The sequence below is a fragment of the Lissotriton helveticus genome, chromosome 12 (genome assembly GCF_964261635.1).
Source record: "Lissotriton helveticus chromosome 12, aLisHel1.1, whole genome shotgun sequence".
NCBI lineage: Eukaryota > Metazoa > Chordata > Amphibia > Caudata > Salamandridae > Lissotriton > Lissotriton helveticus.
Genome location: NC_136073.1, coordinates 642,427,296 through 642,440,323, shown reverse-complemented (window position 1 = coordinate 642,440,323; position 13,028 = coordinate 642,427,296). Strand labels below are relative to the sequence as shown.

The 13,028-nt window shown below is 44.8% G+C and overlaps 1 protein-coding gene across 1 annotated transcript in view; it reads left to right on the top strand.

Moving 5' to 3' along the window:
• Positions 1-12,410, top strand: part of TPPP3 (tubulin polymerization promoting protein family member 3) — a 169,959-nt gene extending 157,549 nt beyond the window's left edge. The window contains exon 4 of the mRNA XM_078670529.1: positions 7,488-12,410. Coding sequence (XP_078526655.1) covers positions 7,488-7,676 — 189 coding nt within the window. The 3' untranslated portion in view covers positions 7,677-12,410. The remainder of the gene's footprint in view (positions 1-7,487) is intronic.
• The last annotated feature ends 618 nt before the right edge of the window (positions 12,411-13,028 follow it).

The following is a 13,028-nucleotide window of genomic DNA, read 5'->3' as shown; positions in this document are numbered from 1 at the left end:
TGTCTTAATTTGATACTTCCTTAGTCCGATTCTTCAAAGAATATTAGAAAGAATGATTCATTTGTTGACAGCTACAAAGCCAGTCCAAGACCCCCGTTCCTCAACCACCTAATGTATATGAAGTAAAGGTGTCCATTTGTCAGGTGTCGAAGCCCATTAGCCAGACCTTATTACCTGGCAGTTGTTTCTTGCAACCATCCTGCTAGGCTGGGGAACCCACCAGCGAGACCTCAGGACTGATCAGCTAAACCTCAAAACTCATCTGCCAGATTTGCGGGCACACCAGTTGGAATTTTTGATTACCCACCCAGACAGACATCACGAAGTCAGGAGCTATCAGCCAGATCTTGTGACACACCAGCATAACATCTGAACCCAATAAGCAGACCACAGGACCTAGAGGCCACCATCCAGGCAACATGGTAGCAACCAGAACTTTTAACCTACAGGCCAGTCTTCCTGTTCCACCAGCTAAATGTCACAAATCACCAGTCAGACTCTGTGACTCAGCGTGTGGACTTCTGAAGACCATCAGATAAAACCAAGAAACATACCATCCAGACCTCACCACCCTCCAACCAGATCTGAGCATCCAGCTGCTGGTCCTCACTAGCCCAGGTTTTACCAAATTGGTCTTGTCTTTAATCAGAAGGTCCTCAGCTTGAGCATTAAGGAGGCCCCAGCCAGACTTTGTCACCCACCATCCAGACGTTCCATCCCATCAACTAACCCCTAGTTCCCTCTGGCAAGACCTCACCTCAAACAAGGCAGAAATCAGCTCTCATGAGAAGGACCTCAGCTTCCCCTAAAACGAGCACAGCTTCAGGTATTCAGGATGAGTCAGCCAGAACTCACCATCCAGCATTCTGAGCTTTCCCACCACCAACCAGTCCTCACTTCTCACCAGCCATACCTTGCCTCTAACCTGCCAAATCTCACATACCACAAGAAACGTCTTACCATCCACAAGACACACCTCAGCTCCCACTAGAAGGACCTCAGCTTTCACCAGAAGGACCTCTGCTTCCACCATAAGAACTTAAGCTTTAGATCTTTAGCAGGCACGAGCTAAACCTTCTAAATCCTACTGACAGACAACAAATGCCAATTGGAAGCCCCCCAGCTGAACCTCAGAAACCCATAGCTGAAGCTCAGAAACAGACGTGGCTGGACTCAAGGTCACACGTTTCTGATCTCAGGACCCACTTGTAAGACGTCAGGGCCTATGTTTTGGACCTCAGAACCCACATGTCGGGCTTCAGGACCAATTCCAGGACTCACCAGTCAGGGAGCTGTATCACTTGCCAGACATGGGGCCCTTCAGCCAGACATAAGGTCCCACCATCCAGGCATAATGGCCCACCAGTGAAACTGCAGGGCTGGACATTGACTCGCCTTGAAGGTTTACAGGTAAAAAGTCTGTTTCTCTTTTCCTCTTGCACCAGGCTACCAACTGCACCAAAACGTATACCCAGATTAGGAAAGCACTTCACTGCCATTCAATAGGATGTATGGCCCTGCTGTGTTTTGATACGCTGAAGTCAAAAGTAGAGCAATTAAAATCTGTCACTGGGAAGATTGGGTTGCCTTTCCTATGCTTTCCATGTTATGCTTTTCTCCCAAAGGACAAGAAAGGTTGACTACTCAGCCCACAATAGTTTATAAAAGAAAATCTGCTGTGAGTATTAGCTACTTTTACTTTGACTACTCTCTCTGTCTGCAAGGAAATCCAGCACACGACCTACACTGACTACAATATAGACACCCTTTACCACAATCACCCAAAACAACTCAAACACCCCATATCTGGGCTTTGGTCTGACATCTGGGTTTTGGTCAGACATCCAAAAGCAACATATAGCACACAATTACACTACATACCATTCTTTCAATCTCAACTAAGAATAGACATACTCAAATGGCAGACACTTGTAAAGGAGCATAAGATCCTCTTCTCTGATGATGATGATTGCCCCTGTGAATGACAGATCTGAATAACTAACAATCCCTCCTGGGACTGCCATTTGAGCCCTTCCCCTGCCTACCCCTACTGGCTTGTATTCAGGTGCCAAACCTCTCCCTGTGTTGAATTGCATGGACTTGAAATAATTGATTGTATGACAGTGACTTTCTTCCTGACTGCAAATCCTGCCTGACTACCTCACTATGGGGTCCATTAGGATGGTGGTCGGAAAATCACTCCGACCGCCATGATAGCGGGAAAACACCACCCACTAGGACCGCGGCATAACCGCCAGTCCAATTAGTATGCTCTGCAGTCGAAATCCAACAGCGGCGGTCGGATCACGGCATTTAACATTGCGGCAGTTGCTGCTGCCAGCAGCACTGCCGCGATGTCCAAAAAAGCATGTCCTGCATATCCCTGCACCGCGTGGCAGGCATTGCACAGTGCCTGCCACCTGGTACAGGGACATGTAGGGGGGTACCCCCAGTGCAGCCACACCCCCAAAACTCATTGGGGGCCCGCAATGGGTCCCCGGAGACATTTTCCACATACCTTTCCATGGCGGTTCCACCGCCGCGGAAAGGCCGGTTACCGCCAGCATCATAATCATGCAGGTGGAGCCTGGCCCTGCACCGGACCTATTTTAGCGGGCGGTCCACCTCCACCCGCCAGGCAAGCGTGCAGACTGCTACCGGCGGAAAAGTGGAGGGCGGACAATCTCACCGCTGCGGTGGTCACCGCCATGCTAATGGGACTGACGGTTTTCTGGGTTGCAGTCACGGGCAGATGACCGCCGCCCTAATAGACCCCTAAGACTCCGTTACAGGCTCACTCCCAAACAGTTTGTTGTTCGGTGGTTTATACGCTTGAATGCAAATATTACCAATTTTGATGCCCTATATGTATCAACCCTTCCGATTAGCATCTGATAACTGTTGACTGGATACACTGCTCTGTAGCATATGAGTCAACCTGTTAATATGGAGATGTAAAAACATTAATTTTTTGCAAAAAGAAAAAACAATAACATTGATTTAAAAAATACTGCTTTTGGGTGTGTTTAATTTTGCACTACATATTCTGCTTTTATTCTTCTTATTTGCAACCACTCTATCTCTTTCATATGAAGGAGCAAGACAACAAGGGCTTAAGCAAGTAGTGGGATGGGTAATGGTGTGAGTATATATTACAAAAAATAAAATGCCTTCTGCCATATGTTAAAATGATATTGCAAGTCACTTTGGAGTTTCATAACCTTATAAAGAATATTGGCCTTCAGCTTCATTCTTTTATATGCTTACAGAACCTATTGGTAACTTGCAATAGCCTTATAATGTATGGCAGGGGATACTTTATCCCTTAAATAGTTTACTTGACAAGGTATCAAAGCCATATAATTTGCAATGTACAGCCAAATCAAATGCACTTTCATGATCAACACCAAAACACACCTTAGAAACACACAATATTAGCAGAAACATATTACATCCTCAGACGTACAACACTGTATCATTAACAACGATCTGGCTTTAGGTGCTATGTATAGTGGCCAGGCCCAAGGACAAAGGATCCTCCTTCCACTAAAGAGAAAAACAGAAAGTTTATTAGAAGATCCCCTGAAAAGCACAGAACACCTTCGGATCATCTTCCCATTTTACTTTAACAATATGTGACAAAAAATAAATCATTAGACTGTATAAACTCTCTACTAAACACACGTAACCAATAATGAACAAAACAAAAGATACTATGAAATTATGATTTCTCTAATCGGAATCTCGGCGTTCTTAGAACAGCACAAAGGATGAAAAACAATACAAATGCTCCACTAGACTAAGCAGGCTTGCATCTCATATACACGAGTTTCAATTTGAAGTGCATTACATACTAGGTCACAAAAATGCATGAGCAGGTTATCTTTCCAGATTGCCCATAAAAGATGATAGGGCAGAAACTGATGTGACGCAAACCTGTATTATCGCAAGGGTGGACATGGAGGAGAACAAGGGCAGAGATGTCTGATTGGGTTAGGGAATAAGCCAACAACAATGTATTATGTGACGTAAAGCAGTTATCTAAACATGGGTTGCCTAGAGAGAATTCTCAGCATTTCAATGCAACACTTTTGAAAAATCAAAGAGGAACTATTAGTTGCGGATGGGTTGCACTGCAGAAAGTTCTGGATTATACCCCAGACCAAGTTAAAATGAAATATTTTTGCACAGGTTCATCACTGTTATTTGCGGTGTACGTTGATAAAGGTGTAGGCTAAGGCAAAGGTCCTTGTAGACAGCCGTGACAATGATGTTGACATATATGCTCAGTCTTGTAATATCTGCAGTATGACCGATAAGGCTATTAAGACACATGGCGGAACAACTTGGAACTTTTGATAATCTAATTTCTGCATCACACACATTTGAAATGGGCTTCATGGGACCATTCAACAGACTGGACAAAGAGTAATTGTGCATTATTTCTGTCACTGATTACTTTCTAATTGGTTTGTGTTGAATGTCGCAGAAGAGCCAACCACCCAAAAAGTTGTATAATTCTTAAAAGGTACATTTCACATCATCTGGTAAGCACATTTTTTAGAGTGACACTGGTGTTAAACATAAAATAGTGTTATTATACTATCCTCAAGCTAATGGCAGGCAGAAAGAACCAACTGTATTTTCAAAAATTCTGTTCAATGGGTGCTAGATAATAAGTATGAGTTGCATGAGGCTTTTCAATCTATGATTTGGGCACATGGGGCAACACCTTATTCTGCAACACACAAGACGCTGATTTTCCTTTTCTTCCATACGTTGCCCAGCATGGATGCCCTTGTGGTATGAATGAAGCAATAGGGATTTGTATATCAAGAACAGAAGAAGATCTGTGTCCAGCTACATCAAAAATAATCAAACAAAGGTTTCATGATTCACATAACAGCTGTCACCCAACTTCATGGTATGAGACATAGTTGAAATTCATAATCCTCACTATACACAAAAATAATATTTATAGACCCCTTCTGGGTAATGAAAATGTGGAAGACTTCTTTGTGTACGCATGATGACAAGGTGTGGAACTATAACAGAATAGCAAGTTTCCAACTGAGGAAAATTTAAAGGAGAAGGAAGATGATGATATTTGGTATGATTGTGTTGAGGATGAGTGTAGACAGAATGCTTAAGCAAGGGAGGTGAACGATAAGTGTGTGCATGTCTCTGATGTTAGACAGTGTCCTTCAAAAGAGTGTGCATCTGGACATTGTAAATCTACAACCAGTATTGAGTTCAATAGTACTGTACTGGACTCTCCTATATTGATTGAAAGTTCTCCAACTACACTTATGGTGATAGAATGATAGTCATACCCAAGCGACTTCAAAGTTATGTTCTGGACTGCCCATGTCCTATACTTCCATGATTTTACAGTAGGTAGTTGAACATACATATCCTTACTTGTTCTTTTATTGCCAGCTACACTTTTGTTTTGTTTTTTCTTTCTCATTATTTGCTGCTGTTGTTTTGTAAATAAGGATGATGTGGATCCATGGCACAGTATCTTGGCCAAACATCTGCACCTGCTATAATGTGTCAACCCCTAGGATACTGAAATGTTTATATGGACCTGTATGAGATGGTTGTGGCACCACCAGTTGACACGTCTAGGGCTTTAAGTGAGATGAGTCCCTCCAGGTCTCAGACCAGGTAGTAATTAAAAAATGGACATTGAAGTGGATGCATGTTGGGCCATATATTCATGCCCTTAACTGTAATGGCAAAAACATTGATCAATTTTTAATCAATGAATGTTACAAATTTTAAAATAATCCATGTCAGCATTTTAGTTCCTACTCATATTTCACGTTATGCTTATTTTTGCATTACCTAATTGCATTGCTCTTACATAGAGAATACTATGAACTTAGTTGCCTCCATATATTCATTACGGACCACGATTGGCAGGTATGGAGTTGAGACCGTACAAGTTTCTCGCAGTGCCTGTCAGTGGGTCAGAAAGGTGGTCAGAATTCATGATCACCCAATCCTTGGCCTATCTGCAGAGCCCACAGAGCAAAGAGCAATAGTCATATAATCCAGTTGCAATTATGATTATGTGTGTGAATGACATATGCAGTTATCAAAATATTAATGACAAGGTGACAGTAAAAGAAAATGCTGTGCTTACAGGTAAGTAGGTATGTTAGGTGTCGGGTGGTGAAGTGAGGCAGATGCAAGGAAGTGCATTCATGAAAGAGTGAAAAGAGGGTGCTGAAGAGGAAAGAGATGAGGTGCAAGATATGAGGTTCACTGAGAGGTGGAGAAAAAAAGGCATACACGGCTAAGATAGACTGAACATAACAGAAGTTAACAAAACACACTGAACAATTTCAGAATTTCAGAATTGAAACATTTTCAGTATTAATTATTTGCCCAGCCACGGCCACTGCAGGTAAGAGCGGTGGTGGGGTAGGGCTGGCTGGAGAGTTATTTCGCGAAATGACCACAAGGGAAAATTAAATAAACAATTCATTTTCCCTCTTGGTCATCTCTTGAAATCCCCCCAGCTGGCCCCACCTCTCTTACCTGCAGCGGATTCGCGGCTGTGTTTGCAACTAAGCCACTGTTGTTCCTCGTTTATCTTAAACAGCTAGCAATCTCAGACAAAGCCAATAGCCTTGACTGGTTTTACGTGTATTTCAGTTGTTGTGTTACATACCTGGATGCAATAACAGAGAGGAACCAAAATACCGGTTGTCTGACACACCATGGGAGTCACAGAGGTATAGGGGCAGATTTACAAGCCGCTTGCGCCACGTTTACGCCGCTGTTGCATCACGCAAGGCGGTGTAAACGTGGCGCATCCCTACGAGGCATTTACAACGTGACGCATCTATGGAGATGCGTCACAGTGTAAGGCCCTGCGCCACATGAAACCTGCGTCAGGTTTCATGTAGGCGTTCCGGTGCAGGGGGGGGCGTTCCATCACAGGAACGCCCCTGAAAAGTGAGTCAGTGAAATCTAGAGTCACTTTCCCAACGCTGATGCGTCAAAACCCTGCGCCTGCTTGAAGCAGGCATAAGGCTTGACGCACCACGTTCAAGATAGGGCAAGTTGGAAAAGTGCTGGAGTTGCGTGCCGCACGCAACCCAACTTCAGCACTGCGCCAACTTTACGCCCAAGATGCGACACGCATCTGTTCATTCCTGCGCCATGGTGCGCCGCATTGTAAATGCGGCGCATCATGGGTGGCGCAAGGATGAACTTGCGTGCCGTATCTTTCCTGGCGCATCTCTGTCGATTTGCAGAGATACGTCAGGCAAGGTAAATCTGCCTCATAGTTTATATATTTTGGCCACAGCCTCAATTACAGAGGCCCTTCTCCCCACACACGCACCCTTTTTTCAGCCCACTTAAAGCCCTGGTCACGCGCTGTTTTCGCCTAGCTATGCTGTTGCCGAGTCGTGACGTAGAAGAGCGCTGCCTTGCTCTCGTCTCACTTGTGTTTGTTTGCCTCCCCACAGAAAGCCACCAGCGCAAAGACGGTGGAGCGGCTGACGGACCCCAGCAAGTACACTGGCTCACACAAGGAGCGCTTTGATGAGACTGGCAAGGGCAGAGGCAAGAGCGGGCGCGAGACCATGGTGGAGAACACTGGCTACGTGGGGGCCTACAAGAACGCCGGAACCTACGACGCCAAAGTCAAGAAATAGACATTTTGAGCAGCAGCAGTATAAACCCACAGCCCAGAGGACTTCGAAAGGGACCCCGACTCTCCCTGCAGAACCCCATCAACCCCGGCCACTAACGGTTTCATATCTCATCGCAAAATCAAGCAGTACTAATCGTGATTTCGGGGTCTGGGCTTCAACATGGGACCCTCTGGCTTTCATATTGTAAATTCCCAGCTGTCTTTGCTTCTGTGTAGGAACGCTCTTCCCTTTGAAGCAGGAGTCATTTTAGGCCCGTCGTCTTTCCGTTCAGACTCTACCGATTATGAAAGGATTGCTGACGCTAATGGTGTGAAAACTGTCTGTGATGCTTCACCAAAGGTGTTTAGATTTGCTTGGAGGATGTTAGACACCGTCGGAGTCTCCACCACAAAAATGATGGTCTGTGAATGACAACGTGAGCATTCTTGGCAGCATATGTCGACTCAGGTCTCTTCTTCAAAAGGCTCTGAGGTGCAACTCTCATCTCACCGGTATCACACTTGTGATAGCTAACAGTTCTTAGTCGCTGGCTCAAATTCTTGCTAAGGGCAGGGAGCTGTTTGATCTGTCGTGTAAGAGTGCATGTATGACACAATGCAGAATTTGCAATAAAAACTGTGGTATAGCAGCATTTAAAAATAATCATCATCGAACTGGCTTGCTGGAAGCCTCAGCAAAGAGACCAAAGATAGAAGGTGCATGAATCTGAAATTTCCTATCGCTAGCGTTTTCCAGAGATTTTGATTTACCAGGTTAAGAGGATCACACAGGATGTTCCATTGCACACAATTGCTTGTACTGTTGGCAATTTTGGCCCGTCCATATGAGTCTTTTAAAGCAAGCCTGGGGCACTTATATTAGCCTGTACTGATAAACGCCCCTCTATAATTGTTGCTCCCCTCCTGTCATCCTGTGATCAAACCAAATAGCCCCCGAAAATGTAGTCGAGCATGCAAATAGGAGGAATTGGCCGACAACCTTTACCCTATAAGCAGGAAACATAGGGTTTTCTCATGATGGTCTGTGCAGGTTCTGTGTATAGTCGAGCACACGTTGTATTCGCCTGCAGTGCATAAAGCGAATTAATTTAACTCTATATTTCTCTGATTTACAGCCTGATTCATCAACGGGCCGTTTTGCGAGCCCCTAATAGCGATTCATAGCGAATCGCTATTAAGGACTCGCAAAACGGTATTCATGTAGGAATTGCTAAATAAATAGCGATTCCTACACATTCCTTATTTGCGAGTAGCAAATTGCTAATCGCAAATAAGGAATAACTCCCCATTCATTCCTATGGGCCAAAAGGCCCATAGGAATGAATGGGGAGTATTCCTTATTTGCGATTAGCAATTTGCTACTCGCAAATAAGATAGCGATTTAAAGGGTGCCAGGGGTGTCCAAAGGACACCCTGTAGCACCCCTTAAATGCAAATTGAAACAGGTGTTGCGCACACACATGTCCAAAGGACATGTGTGTGTGCAACATGCAACTTAGAAAAATGCTTTTAAAAGCATTTTTCTAAGTTTTTGCTATTTACCAAGAGGTCTGACCTCTCGGTAAATAGCGGCCCGAAATTGCGAATTAGCAATTTAAAAATGGTTGATGAATTGCATTTAAGGAGTCTCAAATAGAGATTCCTTAAATGTAATTTCTCGCAATTTAGCGAATTAGCAATTACCGAATTTTGCATTTGGGATGATGAATCCCAAATGCAAAAATTGCGCTCGCAATGGGCCAGATTCTCAGAATCTGGCCCCTTGCGAGCGCAATTCGGCTTGATGAATCAGGCTGTTAGTTCTTTATTTTCAGGCAGCACAGATCTGGTGCAAAAAGAGGCAAACCTTCCTCACTATTTCTGCGCCCTACAGGCTGAAATAAAAATTCTAACTCGGACAACTTTCCGGACAGATTTAACAGTTTATCACGCAGCGCAGTGCAGCAGCCGTAAATACTGCGCTGCGTGAGTAGAAGAGAGCAGGGGGCTTATTTACAAGTCACTTGCGACACCGGTGCGTCATGTTTTCACATATAAAAAGTGATGCACCGGCGGCACAAGGGTCTTGTAAATAATCCTCCAGGAGAGTACCATATTTACAGAAATATGGCACTTTTCTCCTCTCTCCCTAGTGCCAGCGCAGAAATGTGCGGCTGCGCGACACGGACACACCTTTGCACCATAGTGCAAGGGTGTCTGCATGAGTGTAGCACAGGTTCCAGTACAAAATGCTATGGTTAGACTAACTTTAAACCTTTTTACCACCTTGTATTTGTGCTGTACAGTGCAGCACACATGCAAAGTCAGAAAAGAAAGGAGAAATTAAAGCATTTCTCCTTCATAGCACCTATTGGCAGTATTTTCTGACACTAAACCTGGGAATGCCCATGCACCACCCATGGTATGCCCCCAGGGGCGGCTTCTCCACTACGGCGGAGGAGCATCCTCCCACTGCTTTTAAGCAATGAGAAACATAACATGACAATAACTTGATTTGTTTTTATTACATTTCGTACATTGATATCTTTATAAACAGTACAGTCAATCTCTCCATCAGTGTTTGCTTGCACACATCACATATTACGCTAAACACCTCAATCTCATCATGGCTAATTACAGTAGAGATACATGACTTGACAGTAATCCCTTTATCCTCCCTCCCTCCCTTTGCCGATATCTTGTCCCCACCTCACTCCGGTCTCATCTCAGCAGTGTTCACGGGCTAGTCTCAGGGGTCACATCACTCTGTGGAGGTTCGCACACATTCCCCCTAAATTCATTCCATCTTCCCCATATTTTGGACCTTTTTTTAGGACATCCTCTATGGATGTATACCGCCCTCTCAGCCACCATCACGACATCCATATCCCTTTCCCATTGTTGGAGCGTAGGGAGCACTCCAGAACCCCAATTCCTGGCTATGTTCCTTTTGACAATCGTCATCCCTAACGTAGCCCAGTTCTGTAGTGCCAAGTTCAAATCTGTAGGCTCCCAAGCATTCAGGAGGCATTTTTTGAGATCTAGTGGAATTTCAGACTCCCCTACCTTCGACATCGTATTCAGCACCCGTTCCCAGTAGGATTGTATGTGCGGGCATTCCCATATTATATGGTAAAATGTACCTATGGGACCGCAGTTTCTAAGGCCCAGTGAGTCAGGTGCGTGACCAAGTTTCTGCAGTGTAGTGCGTGAGTAATATATCCGGTGAAGCACCTTGAGTTGTATTATTTTCAGCCTAGATGGGATCGCTGCTTCTCGGGCCGACGCCAACGCGTCCATCCAATCTGAGTCTTCCATGTCCCCAATTTCCGCTTGCCACCGCTCCCTCAGTGTTACCATGGGGTCTAGTTGGTTGTTTATCAATTTACGATATGTCTGGGAAATGGCCTTTCTTTCCATATGTTCCGCGAAGATTCTGTCCTCCAGAGGCAATGTCTCTGCTAACTGAGTGTCTGGGGGGATAGCACTTTGGAGTGCGTGTCTGATTTGTATATATCGGTAGAGTTCCGTTGCTGCCATCCCGTGTTTTTCCCTCAGTTTTGCAAAGGGCAGGATCTCTCCTTTTACCCGTAGATCTCCTATTTTGAAGGTGCCAATGAGGTCCCATTGTTTAAAACCCTTAGTATTGGCCAATGTGCCCAAGCGTCGGATCTCCCAGAGGGGGGTGGCCTGGGTCAGTATTCCCTCCCATCCCAGTGCCCTTTGTGCTGAACATGACAATAACTTTAGAGTTATTGTCATTTTATGTTTTGTGTCCTGCTGCTTTGCGGCGGGTAGGTGGGTGGGTCAGCTCTGCTCTCCAAGCTGGGCAGGGGAGGAGTGGTTTGCAGGCTCCTAAGTGTGCAATGACTGTTTGGTCGGCCCTCTCGGGGTGCCCAAACTAGTCATGCACACTTCCCTATTCTCCATGCAGGCTGCATTACAGCCTGTATGGCGATCATGCCCACCCCTCCAGCCTCTGGCTGAGTGCTGTGTCACGGCGCTCAGACCAATCACAACCTGCATTGCAGGGTTGTGATTGGTTCATGGGAGGGAACCTGGCTGCCTTCTTCCTGTTCCTGTCGGAGGCAGGAGAGCAGGAGCAGAGAAGATGCAGGAACTGGCCTTGAGGTAAGTTTTTTACTTTTTTATTTCCGATCTCTCTTCCTCCGCGCGTCAATAGCCCCCACGCCCCACCTTCCCCCGCGAGCCATGCCAGCCGTGACTGTATGCCCCCTTGGCACTAAGTAATGCAAAGCAGCGCATAACTTATTTTCCATGCTAAAACAGGTTTTACGCTAGAAAGTAAATAGGTGCAAATAGATTTAGCGTATCGTGTCACTTTTGTGATGTAAACACTGTTTTAAATCTTAGAAAGTAGACCCCTTTGTGTTAAATTAATTCACCCTATGCACTGCAGGTGAATACAAATAAACCCTCTCCTTTGCTGGAGTCAGCATAGCACCTCACGATAGGGCTCAGAGCGCCACACTGGGTATTCACTGTACGGGGTGCATCAGACGTTACAGCTAGATTTATGAAGTCTGGGATGGGCTGGCCCTAAAGGAAAGAGAACAGGTCAGGCATCTTTCCGACTCTCATTGAGGGTTAGTCATTGACTGCGCTATAGTGTTGACCTAATGCTGTTTCTGCAGGCAAATAGTAGCAGAGCTAATTGTTAATAAAATGAATGACGCTTCTTATGTGTATGCCAATGGTGAATTCGTAATTAACAATAAATTTATTTTAAAAAAAATGGTCTTGTATTTTAATGAGGAAAGGGTGCCAATCATATTTTGGGAATTACCAAAATGTGCAATGAGGAAAAAAAGTGAATTTGTAACGCGTTCCACCCATGTTATCCTTTTGAGTGCATTTACTTGACAGAGGTGAAGCGAGAACATTGAGGTCTCTGGGTGGGCCACAGAAAGAGAAGGTGGGTCTAGGTAAGTACCATTGGTAACCCTTCAACAAAACATTCAAACACTTGGACCAAACCATCTCTGCTGTCTTGTAACCAAGAACACAACTTCCTGGCAGCCAGTTCTAAGGACTGCAGGGTGTTGTTGGGAAAACTGTAACAATAAGCATGCACTAGAGAAGGTGGCAGCACTGACTCCCCCTGGCTCCTTGTATCGTATTGTACTGTAATTGCATTTATAATGCTTAATACCCCATATTAGGTTTTGAAGAGCTTTATGGCAGCTAGTGCACTACTCTGAAGCGCAAGGATAGTGGGTATTCCAGTGGTAATTAATTATTGTCGGAAATGTCTTGGTTATTGGGTTAGTCTTGTGCTCTGAGGAAACTGAAGAGTTTCCTCCATTTTCAAGTGATGTATTACGTTAATAGGAGGGAGGAATAATTATAAGAG